Source organism: Clinocottus analis, unplaced genomic scaffold (genome assembly GCF_023055335.1).
Source record: "Clinocottus analis isolate CAN_PGR_092001 unplaced genomic scaffold, fCliAna1.0.p SCAF_5, whole genome shotgun sequence".
In the NCBI taxonomy this organism is placed as follows: domain Eukaryota; kingdom Metazoa; phylum Chordata; class Actinopteri; order Perciformes; family Cottidae; genus Clinocottus; species Clinocottus analis.
Genome location: NW_027176207.1, coordinates 1,661,946 through 1,678,647, shown reverse-complemented (window position 1 = coordinate 1,678,647; position 16,702 = coordinate 1,661,946). Strand labels below are relative to the sequence as shown.

General features: G+C 42.4%; 3 protein-coding genes across 3 annotated transcripts; 2 read left to right on the top strand and 1 right to left on the bottom strand.

The window, feature by feature from the left end:
* The first annotated feature begins 398 nt into the window (after positions 1 to 398).
* Positions 399 to 1,561, top strand: nupr1b (nuclear protein 1b). The gene is made up of 2 exons (XM_068600961.1): positions 399 to 711; positions 1,218 to 1,561. The coding sequence occupies exon 1, from the start codon at positions 465 to 467 to the stop codon at positions 690 to 692; it is 228 nt and encodes a 75-aa protein (XP_068457062.1). The 5' UTR covers positions 399 to 464; the 3' UTR covers positions 693 to 711; positions 1,218 to 1,561.
* A 705-nt stretch (positions 1,562 to 2,266) lies between these two features.
* Positions 2,267 to 4,044, top strand: znhit3 (zinc finger, HIT-type containing 3). Its single transcript, XM_068601273.1, has 5 exons — positions 2,267 to 2,432; positions 2,958 to 2,989; positions 3,108 to 3,173; positions 3,481 to 3,558; positions 3,698 to 4,044. Exons 1-5 carry the CDS (start codon positions 2,365 to 2,367, stop codon positions 3,880 to 3,882), a joined length of 429 nt encoding a protein of 142 aa, XP_068457374.1. The 5' UTR covers positions 2,267 to 2,364; the 3' UTR covers positions 3,883 to 4,044.
* Positions 4,045 to 4,156: 112 nt separating this feature from the next.
* LOC137803023 (unconventional myosin-XIX) lies at positions 4,157 to 16,339 on the bottom strand. The gene is made up of 24 exons (XM_068601272.1): positions 16,094 to 16,339; positions 14,650 to 14,797; positions 13,808 to 13,956; positions 13,260 to 13,373; positions 12,503 to 12,635; positions 12,344 to 12,413; positions 12,147 to 12,249; positions 11,964 to 12,060; positions 11,800 to 11,876; positions 10,948 to 11,038; positions 10,627 to 10,792; positions 10,309 to 10,382; positions 10,071 to 10,192; positions 9,783 to 9,896; positions 9,165 to 9,341; positions 8,944 to 9,081; positions 8,748 to 8,855; positions 8,586 to 8,656; positions 8,013 to 8,086; positions 6,918 to 7,081; positions 6,702 to 6,831; positions 6,327 to 6,412; positions 5,517 to 5,840; positions 4,157 to 5,414 (listed from the first exon to the last, which is right to left on the bottom strand). The coding sequence occupies exons 1-24, from the start codon at positions 16,151 to 16,153 to the stop codon at positions 5,301 to 5,303; spliced, it is 2,904 nt and encodes a 967-aa protein (XP_068457373.1). The 5' UTR covers positions 16,154 to 16,339; the 3' UTR covers positions 4,157 to 5,300.
* Between the last annotated feature and the right edge of the window lie 363 nt (positions 16,340 to 16,702).

The following is a 16,702-nucleotide window of genomic DNA, read 5'->3' as shown; positions in this document are numbered from 1 at the left end:
TTACTTGAATATTTATTTATTTCTATATCGCAAACACATTTTAGTCGCAGGGATCCTTAAGCGTGCTTACTTGCCTGTTTAAAACATTGTTATTACAGTTATGTTGATTCTCAATATTGATTCAATAGGAATGTTTAATTTGTCGTGCATGCACACGGGTGTTTAAAATACTAAGAAGAAAAATAAATAGAAAATAAAAAAAACACAAAGATTCAATCCAACATGGTAAGTGAGGACAACCGTGCTGAAATGAAGAGAAAATACATGTAGAACAAACAATGAAAAGCACTATTTTCAAATAACCAGCAAATAAAACATGTATTAAATCATACAGTCCATATGTTCCGGGTCTAAAAGTGGCACAGCCTGGATCACGTGACTACATGTATATAAACAAAGGGTGACCTCATCTGTTGACACGCTCAGAGACTCTCCTGGTAAAAGCTGCTGCATTCCGTCTCCTAATGGCGACAGACATGGAAAGATTCGTTTCTTTTGAGGAAACATATTACGATCAATATGACTATTATAATCTGCTCGAGTACTCGTGCCATGCCTGTGGCAAAGGGAGATCCAAGAAAGAAATCGAGCTGAACACAAACCGCCATTGTCCCTCCGGACACGAGAGGAAGATCGCAGAAAAATTTCACAACAGCGAAGTGAAACGCAGGAGAATCAAAATCCTGTCTTGATGGCTTTCGGTGTTTGCAGGTAACAATGTTTTGTGTGTATTATTTGTTGAGATGTTTGTTGTATTTACCATATACAATCGGCCTTTGTGACGTAAAAAAACATCCTCCTTGGATATTTACGCAACTGAAGACATCCTGCAGACGAGAGCAGCAGAGTCCTCACACAAATACAGACGAACGACGCCTGCTGGTGTAGTCACAGCCAAAAGTCAAGTTTGCTTTGTTCCACCTATTAAGTCACTCTAATATGCAGACTAGAGCATATGCAATGGACCAAGCGTTTCCATTTTTGCATGTTTTTATTACTCTTTTCCGTTTCGAATCATAAAGAAATCAAATGTTACGTTTACAGCACACAATCCCTTCTCTTGATACCTTAAAATCGGATTTGTTGCGATTAGGTTTCAACATAACTGCTCAGTAAAACAACATTTTTAAACTGCTACCAATTAGGTAATGCATTATACTTTGGCTTAAAAACTAACAAGCTGACTACGTCATCATTTAACTCTGATCTTCACACAGATCCGGACAGACAATTGGATTCCCGATATTGCCCATTGCCGAGGTCCCCTGCCCTCCCTGCCTGACCCAGTGAAGAGAAGAGCTGTGACACCAGGAACAGGCCCTGTAATCAGTCACGTGACACCAGGAACAGGCCCTGTAATCAGTCACGTGACAGCTCTCCGTTCCATTCTCTGGAGCGAGACCTGCTTCTCTCAAGTTACAGCCATGCAAGTGTTGTGTTGAGCTAGATAGGTCAGTGGTGTGCGCTTGATAATATAGAGGAACAGTAGATGTAGTCATTTATGGGGGTGCTGAATATATTATACTGTATTTTGATTCAATAAAAAATGATGTTAACTAAACCAGCTTGGAGTGTTTTATGTATATTGCTCATAAGGGAATAATAATATAAACTATTAGTTGAGCTGGTTTTGTGCATTACAGGTTTGTTTTGTGTTCTTAGTTTTTCTAAAAGCAGAATCCCAGAGGAGTGCAAAGCAGTCAAGTGGCAGGTCTTTCAAAAATGCTCAAAGATATGACCTGTAGCCAAGAAAGATTATAAATCGTAATAATGAGATAGTTAGTCGTAATTATGAGATTCTAATTAAATACACATTCATAATGAGATACTAAGTTCTAATTATGAGATACTAAGTCCTAATTATGAGATGCTAAGTAATTATTTTTTAAATAGTATCTCAATATAATGACTTATAGGTGTAAATAACTCCACTTAATTTGATTGTTTTTTGTTGCTTGTTTTGGTCTGCAAATGTGCTTTTATTTTGAAGGTGAAAAATATAGTTAAAACGGAAGTCGGAGTGCGCCGTTTAACGGCTAGAGTTACGGTTTAAACGGTCAATTCTGAATGGATAAAGCGGTTTAGCACTTCCCCGTAGAATAACAAGTTCTTATGTTGGTTTTGTAATAAATAAAACACATTTAAAGTCCAAGACCACCTGTCGGAGGGGTTCGCTACACTCGGATCTTTATTCCTTCCTCCAATGGCAGAAATGGGCAACTACAAGTCAAATACTTTTATTTTGAAGGGATGATTTCCCAACCGGAATTGATATGATCCATTTCCTGGTCCTCACGCACGCACGAGGAGCTGTGAGCATATGAACCAATTTGTTCGTTTCTTATTGAGTTTCTCCGCGTCAGGATGCAGATATGCAGCGTGTGCAGCGAACACACACCGAAATACAAATGTCCAGCCTGCAAAATAAGATAGTAAGTAACTTATAACAACTTCCTGAAAGCTAGCCTTCCGTTAGCGACCGGGTTGCTTGGCTAAAGACACAAATCTATCTACCATGAGCTAACGCTAAAAGCTAAATTACGCAGTGCTGTAATTTAACGTACGTTTATCATCGTACATGGCGCGTGCCAGTTTCAGGCTGTCACTAAAAATGTAGAAACCAGAGAGATATGCGCGTGTGCCGCTGCCGTGACACGCGCAAAACAATTTGGACATCAACACCACATGGGACAGGAACTACGTCACAGGCCACTATTCCCGCTGCTAAACACATCATAACTCATGTTGTGATTGATACATTAATTGATCCATTTACTCATCATTCAGACGATATGTTAGTACTTTGTTAGTAATGTGCCATCCCCTATTTAGAAGATCACATTGACACTTACACACAGTTTAAGTACTGATGTCCCTGTGTTAACCTATTATTTTGGAGTCATAATGATCTGCTAGATGAGTTTGTTTTTAATGACGCCTTTCTTCTTCTCTTCCAGTTGTTCACTTGGCTGTTATAAGCAGCATAAAGGTAAATGAGCCTGAGCTCAGTTAATCAGTGATGTAGTTCTGGGCTGTTGAAACTGCTTTTATACTTGACACACATTGCGCTGCTCATATCAAGATCTAAATTATTTGTTTGTCCTCAGACACTTGCCTCCCCGCTGAGCCGCCTGCACAGATTGATCCTGAAGCCTCGGCTTCTTTCAGCTCTGGTATGGTGTTAATTCTCTGATTCTATTTCTTTTGTGTAGTGTGTCAGCAAACGCACAAAACAAATATAACTTTGACTGACAACTTGGACAACATCATGCGATCACACAGTGATGAAATCATATATTTCATGATCATTACATTGTCTAAGTTGATAATAACAAGCACATACTAACAATCTGCTTTAGGGAATACATAAATGTAATCTAACAAATGTTTTTGTCTTAATCTGATTACTTTATATTTTTGTGCATGCATGTGAAGATAGCCAGCTGGAAATATTTATTCACTTTTTTCTGGTTTTTGCAGAGACGTGGTCTGTTGAGGATCTTCTGCACGAAGAGGACATCGTTGACAAAGTGCCTCTAGAGAGACTCAAGCTGTTGGGTATTAATCCAACGGCACCTTTCGTCTGTTCTTAATACATCACATCTCACCTCATCCAACTCCTGTATTCACTTATAACCACATAAATTAAGTCTTCAAAAATATTAATGTCGATATGTGTGTTTGTATTTCTCTACAGGTGAGTCCAAAGAGCTCAAAGAACTTCTTATCAACCCTCATCTGAGGCGGCTCCTGCGCTGCATCGACAGCGCAGACAGCAAAGACATCGCTATGAAGGCCGCCATGCAGGAGCCGCTGTTTGTTGAGTTTTCAGATCGGTGTTTGAAAATTGTCGAAAATGGAAGCCAGATTGACACCCAATGAAGCGGATTCGTAAAATTGTGCCTGCATTAGTTTCTCAGATCACTTCTGAATATATTTTTATAAAGTCTCTGAATTAGCATGAAGTTTAGTTACTGTAATTTATTGATGTTTACTGTCTGTCCTGTACAGTAATTACTGCTCAAATAAATAATTTTTAAACTATCATGACCTCAGTCGAGCCTAAAGCATTACAGTGCAGCTATAACAACAAGTCACTTGTCGAACAGCTGATCACATGTAAACAAAGTTTAAGGGGAAAGGAAGAAGGATCCATTACATTTTTATTAACACTGACATTTAAATATTAACATTTCAAGTTATACATCAATCCCTTGGTACCCCTGGTAATAGTATACACATTTCAAAAGAAACAGGTTAAGAGCAAGCAAATGAAGATATAAAAGGAATCAACAGCGGCTGTGTGCATGGAATCAGCACCTAAGATGATAAACATGCTAAACTACATGAATAACTTGAAACATAACGTACAGAAAAAGAGGTTCTGCATATTAAAATTCTGAATATAGTAAAGCGTGATGGTTATAATGATGTGAGTTCTCATACATAAAGCAGTAGTGTAAATAAACTTTGGTGTTGTATAGCACTTGGATTAATGCTTTGGACTGCAGCGGATTAAAATCCACACAACGTGGTTTAGGAAAATATATTTACAGATTTCTGTATAAAAAACTATCCAACAAAAAAGCAGCAATTTCAATAAACCTGGGTTCAACCGATCCCTGTTTCACAGGTGTAATGTCTCATGCATGTCCATATGTGAGCAGGTCTGTGGTTTAATGTGCAATAAGTGCTTTACATGTGCAATTCTTGCTTAATTCTTCCACACACACACATAAATCACACTCAAAATAAATGCACGATGTTGTGAGAATCTGCCTCCGACCCATTGGGTTTTTGCACCCACAAATCAACAACAATATATAATTAGCTTTAAATAAATACATGTACAGCCCATTTGTGATTCGGGTGTAGATTTTAAGAAAGGCACTCGTCAAAGGCCCAATACTTTGATCAATAGAAGTTCTAGAGAAAATTAAGACAAAACCCTGCAGTCCTCTGTTTTAAAAAGGTGCTGATTAAATTAATTTCAGGTTTCCACTGTCTACTGTCTGATTTAGAATCAGATATGACTTTATTTAAATGTTTTAGTCTCTGGAGCCTTTAGGTGACTACAGATGATTAATGCTGAGGTTCTTACCGAACCATCATCTTCTCTAACATGTCAGGGTGCATCCACATTTGGCATTCTTCAAGAAAGCTGTGAATGATGACTTTCATTTCACAAAATGACAGCATCAAAATTCAAACAGGTTTGGTCCCTCTGTCAGATTAAGGAAGAGCAGATGCTCCACTGCAATACCACATGTTCATAAAATCCACCTTTAGAGTGGAAATGCTTACAAAGTTCTCTCCAGCAGGATGGCGTTGAACCCCGTCACGTCGCTCTTCATGTCTGGTTGCGTGTCGGCGTAGAGAAGTGGAGATCGCCGATAGTGCAGCTTTACAGATCTCTGAGGGGGAAAAAAGAGAAAAAATTAAATCTAAAATGACCAAAGATGAAATCCGGATGACAGAAACCTGACGGGAGATGAAACAGAGCCACGCGCCCTCACCTTGGGTTGAGCCCGTATGGAGGTGAGCTCCTGCGATGACTGATTGGGCTTCACCGTATACCCCCCTTTCCGGGAGGGCAGGTGGAGGGAGGTCATCACGGACACCATCTTCTGGAAGCCGGTGGCCGTCAGAGACATGGTGATGGACGGCGTGCAGGCCAGAGCCAGGCCCATGGGCCAGCCGCGCACCGTGACGGGCTCCTGGATGGAGGAGAGCTGCACGGAGCCCCGCGCCCTGATCTCAGGGTTCAACACGGGCATGTCCTCCTCCTCAAGGTCCTTTGCGTCATCCAGTTCCGCGTCGGCCAAGGATTTCAATAGGGCCTGCCACAAAAACAAAAACACTTTATATGTAATCTACAACAACATTTCTGTTGTTTCAAACAAGGCTAGTGCATATTAATAAACACTGCTATTGCTTAGGCTATTTGTGTCCCTGGAGAGAGTTGGCGTTGCTCGTCGACAGTAAAAACTGGGCCTTTATTACCCATGATGCAACTCATAAGGTTGGCGATGTGGATGTGTTATGCAGGTAGCAGCTAACGTAGCCTTGAGCAGCTAACGTAGCCTGGAGCAGCGAGCCTCAAGCAAAGATGGGGAGTTTCTAGTGAGATCACTCTTTTCTAACTCCACACCCACAGATTGTTTTTTCCCCCAACTGATGCAGACTCAGGGGACATCACTTGAGGATATTCACAAGATTTCTCTCACATCGCTCTGGAGCCCAAAAAACGTGTTTATATAACTTTAAGCCACGAATGAATAAGCAAGAAAACACAAGATGCGATATGTGTCCTTTAGATATCTCACCCTCCACTTCCTCCAGGTGCTCTGGATGACCGCGGCGGCTCTGTTGCATCTCTGGATCCGCCTCCGGACCAGCCAGGACCGCACCACTGCGGGAGGCACAAAACACAGTCAGCACATCTAACCAAGCCGTTCATTCTGCACGCGCAGTCTTTGCATTGTGGAGACAACGGTTTATGTCCTCCCGTTAATCAGATGAGCTGTTGTGGCAACTTCTGCTGCCGTGGAAGGGGATAAACCGTCATCCTGCAAACATTGCGTACCGGCTGTGCCAGCTGGATCCCGTTGGCCAGACATTCAGGTCACTACGTGGGAGCGAGGCGACAGAGCTCAACAGAGTCCACTCGGTGGGACGCGGCCAGCGCATTAAGAGTTTACCTGCTTGGATCAGAGTAGCAGACTGATGGCGCGCGTGACGTCTGCGGCGCTGGTGCTTCAGCCAGCAGCACTGGATGGTGAAGACACACCGGGACAGCATCGTCTTCCTCTGATCCTCCAGAGAGTCGAGCTGCGAGACAACAGCCGGGCAAGGTCAGCACTCCAAAAAAAAAAAAAAAAGACCCTAAACCATGTGAGGATGTCTAAATGACTGACCATCAACTGGGTGAGAAACACTTTAGTCCTCCCGCAGTGGACCCATGAATTGGGTTTTTTGCCGGCGCCGTTGTGTGAGGGGTCGAACGCTTTGTGCTGCAGCACGACGCCGAGGAGCTTCTCCACCGCTCGCCGGAGAGCGCCGCTGCTGTCGGCCTCGGCATCTGAGAGGGACAATTGGAGTGAAGCGTTAGAGACATAATTCAAAGTAATGGCATAGTATTCAGTCAGTGAGGTAAAAACTGGTGAAGCGTGAGGGGAGCACAGAGAAATCCATCAGAACCAACAGCACACGGCAAAGTTTCCACAGGTTCTGATGCGATGACAAACCTGGTTCAGTGATCAGTGAGCAGGTTCCTTCAACATCCATGCAACAAGTTAACAAGGCTGTACTTGAGCTAAATGCTAACAAGCCGATGTTGAGCAGATATAATGTTCACCATGCTCTCGAGCCTTTGCCGAGGCCGATGGGAATTGTAATAGTTTTGCTGCTATTTGGTCATAAAGCAAAGTATTTTACCTCCTGGTGGGAATCACCAGAGTTATTATAGTTCAACCCGATGGGAAAATTCATTTTATGCCATATACTTTTCACTAAAGTCCTCAAATGTAAGCATCAGGGTGGTGCCAGACATGCAAGCAGATCAAAGTCAATAAGTTTTCTCTGTGGAATAGAAATCCATCCAATAGTGTAACACAAAGGCAGACACACTGACTGACTGGCACAGACCAACAATGCTGCTAGCACGGCTAAAAAGCAGCTAAATCATGCGTTAGGATGACTTAAGTCAAAGCATGCATTGATAAGGAGTAAAGAAACATGAAACATGCAAAGCTCTGATAGTCAGAGGTTCATGCATTTACCTGTAAAGCTCATAAGAAGTTGCAAATTTGGTTAGAAAGTCCTGCTTTTATACACCAAATGGAAAAGTCCCCAGGAGAGCAGAGAACTGAGGGTCGCATTTACTTAAAGGGCTAATGAAGGGAAATGTGAATAGATCAGCGGACCTAAAAAGAGGAAATAGAATCACTCTTTGTCATCAGTAAACATGCCAAAGATGACCGTGAATTGATCCTGTAACAAACTGAACTTACCAACGCTCCCCGACTTGGAAACCGAATGTTTTGCAATCAGTCCGTATCGTTGCATGAAGCTTTTGAAAGGAATTCTGTACAAGAGAAATAACAAGTCAAGCAAAAACACTACACAACACACAGTAAAAAGGAGAGTTTTTCTTTTTAAGTGGGCTTGTATGAGTCACTTGTGCAGCGTATTAATCTACGAGGACATAAAGTTATTCATCTTGAATCTCTTGAAGGCCGCAACACAGACAGTAGTTTCACCTCGATCGAGACCTACGGTTGTGTTATTGTGTGACTTTTGTGTTTTAAAGGTTTGTATTCACCATGGAAGACCAACAACTCACGTGTTCTGCTTGGTAAAATGACTCTTTATGTCAGAGGAGTCTTGGGGCTTTAAAGAGATCATAAATGAATTGAAGACAAGATAACTGTAAAGATATTTGTGTTGCAGCACATTGCTTTGCTCCCGTTGCCGCTGTCTGTTTCTCCAAACTGGGGTCAAGTTGACCGCCATCTACTTTAGGTATACGGGAACCTCATACAACCCCACGTTATCTCTTTAAGAATAAAAGTTAACAAAGACACCTTATTGGGAAGCCAGCAGCACTGATATGAATCGTCTCCACAATCCCACAGGCCTCCAGCTGCATGATGACCTGACAGTAGACGAGGAACAACCATTAAAACCTTCCCTCTTTCTGTGGAAGCAGAAAGCATCGCCTCTGCTGCAAAAGAAAGAACATCTACCTCCTCCTTTTTGAAGGTCAGCGGCTTACAGTCCGGGTTGGGTTTGATGCAGCGAGTGTAGTGAGGAGTTGTGGTGTGGAGGATCTTCATCAGGCTCTCCAGAGAGTTCTGCAACCAGGACATGAATCAGTACCTCTGACCTACAAACAGCTACAGCTACTGGAACCTGAGATGGAGGCTTCAAGATGGCTCCCACCTTGAACTTGGAGACCACGGTGACTTTACTGAGCCCCTTGGTCGCTGGGTTCTCAGTTTCCTTCTCGGTGAAGATCTGGTGAAGCAGCGGGTCGTCAGACTTCTGCAGCAGGCTGGTGAGCTCCGGTGGCACCGGGTCCTAAAACGACAGAACCCAGCAGCGGATGAGCGGACGGATCAGCGGTGAAAGCTTCGTACACGATTTTAAAAAGCTGTTCTCGCCTTGTTTTTCTCCACCATGCCCTGTATCTGGTAGTGGACTTTGCCAGCGTAGTGGGCCACAGTGAAGTGCGGCTCCTTGCTGAACTTGTCCCAGCTGATGTTGGCGTTACCGCGGAGCTCCTTCTCCAAGCGAACCCGGAACGTCTTTGCGTCCGAGACTCGATTGAGACGACTCTCCTGGAGGAGGACAGACGAGTGGAGAGGTGTCAACCTTCTCTTAGGACAGATACTTTTATTCAACGATAATGTTCTCAACCCAGAAAGTGAATGCATGGAAAGTAAGTGTTTGGGGACAAATACTTGTCTGACTTCAACATAAAACAAATATTAATCCATAAAATGTACAATTTCCTTCTCTTTAAAAACTGTCAACAACAAGTTTTTATTATTATTATTATTTAGTTTTTAGTTTTGTTGTAGTTTGTTTTAACATTATTAATGTTTACTTTTGGCGTGCAGGTTATGGAACGCTTTTTTAAAATAATAATAATAATGCATTTTATTTATATAGTGCTTTTCCAAGTACTTAAAGTCACTTTACATACTAGTTAAAATATCCTAAAAGCTAAGCAATTAAACAAATGAAAACAGTCACACTTGCATAAATGAGCAGCGTACCTCATTCAGAAGAGAAAACACACAGACTGGACTTCCCTCCAGAAGATCCAGGCAGCTCTGGTTGTCTTGGTATTTGACAAAGGACCACTCCAAGCCCTCTGACACATATTCCTCCTGGGAGCAGCGGAGATAAACAGACACATTCAAGCACACAACATTTGTTTGACGCGACACGAAGTGCGACAACTTGTTCTGTTTGCAAATCGACAGATTTCCCGAAGCCTCCTGGATGTCGGAGGCATCGACGTCAGCCAGAGAACCGACGGCTCTCCAGAGGTCTCTGCGTACCTGTTGAGCTCTGAGATAGTGAGACACAAAGTGCTGCTGCAGTTTCTCATTGGCGTAGTTGATGCACAGCTGCTCCAGGTTGTTGATCTGGAAACATTCAAACCCGTACACGTCCAGAACTCCTGGAGATCAGAGAAGAGAGGAACGTGTCCGTTTAGGAGCAGAAAACTTTGGGGAAATACACTACAAATAGATATGTGTTCATATTCAACAAAGTCAAAGACAATAAAGTCTTTACCTATGAAGTTGCACCACGTGGATTTGTCTGCACATATGCTGTTGTTGATGAACGTAACCAGCCAATCGAATAACCTGTGAGAAAAAGACTCAAACTCTTACTCCTTTCACAAAAAAACCAACAGACAGCCTGTAAATATGAAGAGGGATTTACAGCCATGACTTCCTCTCTGTTTATTGCAAACAAAAGGGCATGATGGTTTCACATTTCAGTGTCTGGTGGAAACGAGTGTTTGGGGACAAAGTCGTCGTCACAGGACAAAAACAAGCTCCTTTCCACATAATGTTAACAGTCAGCTGATCAGCTCCTCGTGCTTACTGGGCGTAGATGACCTTGGCCATGCAGTCCCTCCTCATGCTGCACTCGGCCCGGGCGCAGGGCTTCAGCACGCTCTGCTTCCCCGCCTTCAACGTCCTCACTCTCAAACACATCTGGAGCTCCTCGGCGGGGACGCACAGCAGCTCGGCGGCTCTCTGGGAAAAGTCTACAACACCGAGAGGAGAGGAGCGCTGTTCACTGCGCAGTTCATGTTCACTCGGGGCGTCGTGGATTTTATTCTTTAGGTTTCTTTAAAAAGAAACTCTATTGAGCGTCATTATGCACGACTGAAAAACTCTCAGATTAAATCTGATGCAATACCTCTGGACTGTTCATCCAGGGCACAAGGTTGAGATTCATCCGCTGAAGAGGAGAAGTTCACATTGCCCAACTGCAGAATCCCTGCTAGTATCTGCAATGCAACACTCAGAATGAAACACAAAGTATATTCTGTGCTTACAGGGAAGGAAAAGAGTGAAAATTGATGGACAGAAGACAATTTACTTCAACAGCAATATTAGCATTCATAAGTAGTAGAAAAACATTTAAAACACACCATGTAACAAAACTACAAGTAAAGCTGTGTTATAACACGAGACATCACGATACATGTTGCTTAAATTCATAATAACAAGCACATACTAACTCAAATATCTATGAAATATGTAAGTTATGAAGGTCTTATTAAGTGCATGTAAACATTCAGTGTATAGTTCTTCTTTCTCTCCATAATTTCAAATGAAACTCTAAATAAAATGAGGACATCCTCAGTAAGTTAATTAAAGTTTATGAACTACCTTTTTTAAAGTATGTTATTGACAAAACAATGTGGTTACAATGTGGCTATCTATGCATTGAGTTTCCAGAAAACACGCCATATCGATACAGAGATAGGAAATTGATCAGAAGAATTTGGTCATATCACCCAGCCATAACTACAATGGAGTTGTAAGGAGATATACATGTTTATTAATGTATTTGTCAACTGCAACTCCTGTATGCACAAATAGTTAATAATACAATATTATAAAACATGTCTTCAGAGGAGAAGTTATAATTGTTAATTCTACACGTCAGAAAGGTCCTTTTACTTGCTCACTACTACATTGGTTTTTAAATCAATTAAATGTTTATAGATGCTAACTATTGGGGGTTAGATGACGAGTATCTTACCCTGAATATCTGTCTCTGTCTTTCTGCATTAATGCCCAGATGAACCATCGCCTCGACAGTCTCCTGAAAACAATCCTCTGCAGAAACATGAAGAGCACGTAAAACATTTTAGAGAATAAAAAAGACAAAACATGCTGAAACACACATGGAAATGAAATACCAACCCTCAACAGTTTTTTCTGAATTTGGCAGCCACGCAAAACATTGCTCACGCAGCATCTTCCACTCCTTCCTCTGCTCATCTGTGGCCCCTTTCATCATCTGAAGAACAAACACGGTCTCAGCATCTGCACACGTGAATGTGGTGATGTTAGACTGAAATGACACGTGCAGACCGGTTCCCTCACCTGGTAGAAGATGTGGAAGTTCCTCTCATTAGCCAGCTGGCAGGCAACCCGGGTCTTCTCGAGCAAATAGGTTTGCACAGACGCCCCCACTAACAGCTGACACCTTCATGTACAAAATAACAGGTTAAACCGACCGACGGCTTGAACGGACGCTCTCCCACGCGGTGGAGAAGCAAGTGCAGCAGCATGAGTTGTACCTGTCTAGCTGGAGCTGGATGTACTTTCCAAAGCGACTGCTGTTGTTGTTCCGTAGCGTGCAGGCGTTGCCTACATGGGGGGTAAAGCGCTGACTCAGTGACTGTACGCAGCGGTTGCTTTCACATCAACTTGACACCGGCGATCATTCGTCATCTCACCAAAAGCTTCCATGATGGGGTTGGAATCCAGCACCCTCCTCTCGATCCTCTCCACCGTGTCCTGACTCTTCACCACAGAGGAGGAAGCAGCCACGGTGGCGTAGTATTTCATCAGGCAACGGGACGTCCACGTCTGTGAAGAAAAACAAATCAAAAGGCCGCTGACGTTTCTACTGATCCCTGTGATCGACAGCCATCGCCTCTGTTTGCAATGTGAGGAGGGAAAGGCCCGCCACAAGTTCCCAGAGCACAACTTCAAACTGTTTGCTGACATGCAGGTCCTGAGAGGCGACAGGAAACATGACTTACGTGATTAATCACAAATCTAAATAGTTGACGATCAATTAATTGAATTAACCGTCTCACATCTCCTCAATTATTCCAGACCTGCTCATATCAGTGGTGTTTTCCTCAGAGATGAACTGCCAGCAGCTGTTCTTGCAGACTATCTTCCTTGTCAATTTTATATTTCTTTCCCCAATAAATCAACTAACTGGTATGTGAAATTGGAAAAACTAAGACACAATGCCATGTAAGTTTATTTAGCGTTTTCAAGTTGCCTTTACGGTCCGACAACAAAAAACTTGAATGATTCATTTAAAAACTGGGATGTAAGAGAAAAGCAAATCTCTCACATCACTTCACTTCACTTCCTGTGGGCCAGAAGTGATTTTTTTTCTCCATACACAGTAAATTGTCCAATACCCTAAGTAGGTCACGTGTATTCCTGAAGCATAGCACACTATGTGCCGGTTACCTTTCCTGCACCGCTTTCCCCGCTGACCACCAAGGATTGGTTCACCGGCTCCAGCTGACCCTGAACATTCCTGTAGGCTTCTTCTGCCACGATAAAGATATGAGGTTTGAACTCCTGTTGGCAAAAGTATCCTCATTAAAGATACGGGTCATTGTAGACTTCTGGGAGAGCCATCGGTGACTTCACGAGGTTTCAATGAGTTTGACTTTGACGCTGTTGCTGAAAAAAGGAAGCAGACAAGAAACTGGAGGAACAAAACAGCATTGTTGATGGTTCTTTGCACTTTGAAACTGTGCAAATTTAGTAAAAAATACTGCTTGATGCTGACTTGTTGACTCACTCATACAAGTGCATGCAAGTCTGCATCAGTGCATGACTTCCTGAAAGTCCAGCAAACCCTCTGAAAAAGCCAAAGTCTAAAAAAGCCCCCACCCTCACACCCCTGCATGCACCACAATCTATCTTCCTCTAACATCATTGAAAAAAGCCCTATAGAGAAATAAACATAAGTTACAGTGGTTATTTGTTTTATATAATATATATAATACCTGAGGCTGAGGAGCGCCGTGATACTCCTTCATCACATCCAGGGTGTAGAGGTCTGGGATTGGCTGAAAGGGGTTCAGGGCCACCAAGGTGCAGCCAGCATGGGTGTAAAACACCTTCACGCTGTACCTGGCCTGCAGGCATTTGAGCACTAACGAAGGGAAACATGAAATATCATTAGACATTAACAGTAAATAACACCAGAGGAGACGGCAGCAATAAAACGGTAAAGATATGTTTATCTATAAGAAATGCTGTATCCATATAAAACAACTCGATCCATACAACAGATGCAGCATATTCAGCATTAAAACATATACAGCAGTTCCACCCTGACCTCTGCTGTTAATAAGCTGAAATGTTTTCTCCCTAAGGCTGAAACGAACGAAATATAAATGCAAATCTACACCAATAATGCCAAAGACACGGCATTGGACAGTAAAATGACAAAATAAGGTTGCCCACTTTAAGATATTATGTTTCATGTTTCTCCTATAGAGAGTAGTTTGAAGTGTTGTTTTGGGGAAGCATGAGCTAGTAAATCATGCCCTTGGCTCACTCGTCTGAAACCTGAGCTCTCTCATTGTGTACACTGCAGAACTCCTGCTTTCTTATTTCTCTTTATCGTGACCGAGCACATTTTATGTTGATGTTGGTTAAACAATACACAGCAAATGCTGCAATCCAAGGTGACACGAGCTGGGAAACACTGTGTCACACTGGCTGTGTTTTAATGGATAAAAGCAGATACAGTGCACAATGCTCTGCACTCACTAGAGATTTTAAGATCCATGCCATCAAATCAGGTGGAAGGGGGAATCTTTGTTGATCAATCATGTGTTACCTGTTGATGGGGTCACTGGGTTGACTTTGGTGAGGTCGTCATACGTGTGGAGTTGGTCTTCATCAATGAGGAAGGCCTGGATCTCTCCCTCCAGTGAGTCATTTAGGGCCGAGGGAGGAGAACGGACTTTCTGGACAAACCCCTTCTCCTATGAGAATGAGGAAATAAGTGATATTATTACTGTATCAAAAATGAGCTGACACCTTGAGGATAGTAAATTAATATTTGTAACGATACAGATGGAAAAATGCATGATAATCACACAAAAGCCATGGAGGGAAGACTTGTTTTTATGCATATTGTATTTGATATTCCCTTTATCTAAGACCCAGAAAGATTGCATTTTTAAATCCTGATACATTTCCGAGATCCGCACTCATTTCAGTACAGGAAAACACATCTTATTTTGTGTATTAATATGACAAACATTCTGTAGGTGCATAAAAATCTGTCAAATCTTCCTGGACTATGTTGTGCTTCAAAATGACGTCATCTCGTTGCCTTTCAATGCTCCTGTTTCAAGCTGCAGAGCTGTCAAACATCATACAGAAGATGTCATATGTACATCAAGGATTCAGCACGTAAGATGCTATTCATTTCATTGAACAAAAAGTCTGACTGTATGCATTTGCTCGGAGACACGTTGGTCAACGCGTCATGTGTAACTCATTCTGTCACAATCACTTCAGACTGACACATGGAAGTCCGCTTTAACCTGCCAAAGTCCCAATTGGCTGGACCTACAGCCTGCAGCCGGCCTGTCAACAGGTTGTGTGTAGACAGATTTAATCCAATCGCAGGTAACCTACATCCCATCATATAGTCTGGCTATTTTAAACCACGTAAATGGTCTTAATGTAATGACTCAATGCCTAATGCAACACAAATGCATATCCATGGACAGTATGGAACACATAAAGGGGTTTCTTAAGTCTGGTTTGAGTAAGCTGCTGTTCTCAAACCAAACTCCAGTCAAAAATCTGGCAATTTAGTGAATGCTGTTCATGTATACACACTCACAGACGAGCTACTACCTCTGACATGAAGCGTTATCTCAATATGTTAGCCACAAAAACGTTACAGCTGCACGTGTAAGACATGTGCTTCATTTAACGTGGACCACAACAACCTGACTTCGGTCAAGCCTCCCCGTGTGTGTGTGTGTGTGTGTGTGTGTGTGTGTGTTGTGTGTGTGTGTGTGTCATTCAGCATTAACTCCGCACACGGTAAACCAACTAAAGCGACAGGTCCATATGTTGCGCATTGAACGTTAGATTACGGTATTATTCACACGTCCATAAAACATGTTACAACTAGTTTGACTATCAAGCAACCAATCAGAAGTGGAGTTCGGTAACGTTACTCCAAGCCAGGTTAACTTATTGGTGATAAGTCATCACGGCTTTTACATTCTCTAAACCGAAAGGAAGACCTCTGTCCTTACCGTTGCGCCTCCATTCCTGTGTCCTTCTCTGACGATACGTCGGTTGTCGGCAGAACTCATTGATTTGACCGTTACCGTTGTGTCGGTCTTACAAGTCAACCTAAAACCTTGACTGGAACTACGCCTAGACTCTAGTTAAGATACGTTGTTGAGTTGTTCTACACTGAAGTACTGAGCCTCAATATTTTCCATTACTGTCAGAAATTCCTGAGGGACAACCGCGTCTGCTGCCTTTCCGTCCGCTTCCCAAACTCCCAACTTCTCCCTTATTCCCGCCCTCTTGCTGCCGCTTCAGGGACCCAGCTGTCCGGCCCGTGTCCAACGTTGGTTGATATTTACACGGGCAAGGGTTTCCTTGAAATTGCTATTACTAAATAATATTATATCTTTAGGACATACATTTTAATGCCACTTAACATGACTTAAAATTATATTTTTCATTTTCTATGCAGTTTTCCTTTTGAGTACCTAAAAAATGGGACTAGCATCAATGGACATCATGTGTTTATCCGTTCCTCCTGAATATATATACTCTGCACCAGAGTTATTAGACCGTCATGATCATGATATATGATATTAAGGTCTGTCTAATACAGTAGTACTGTTTTT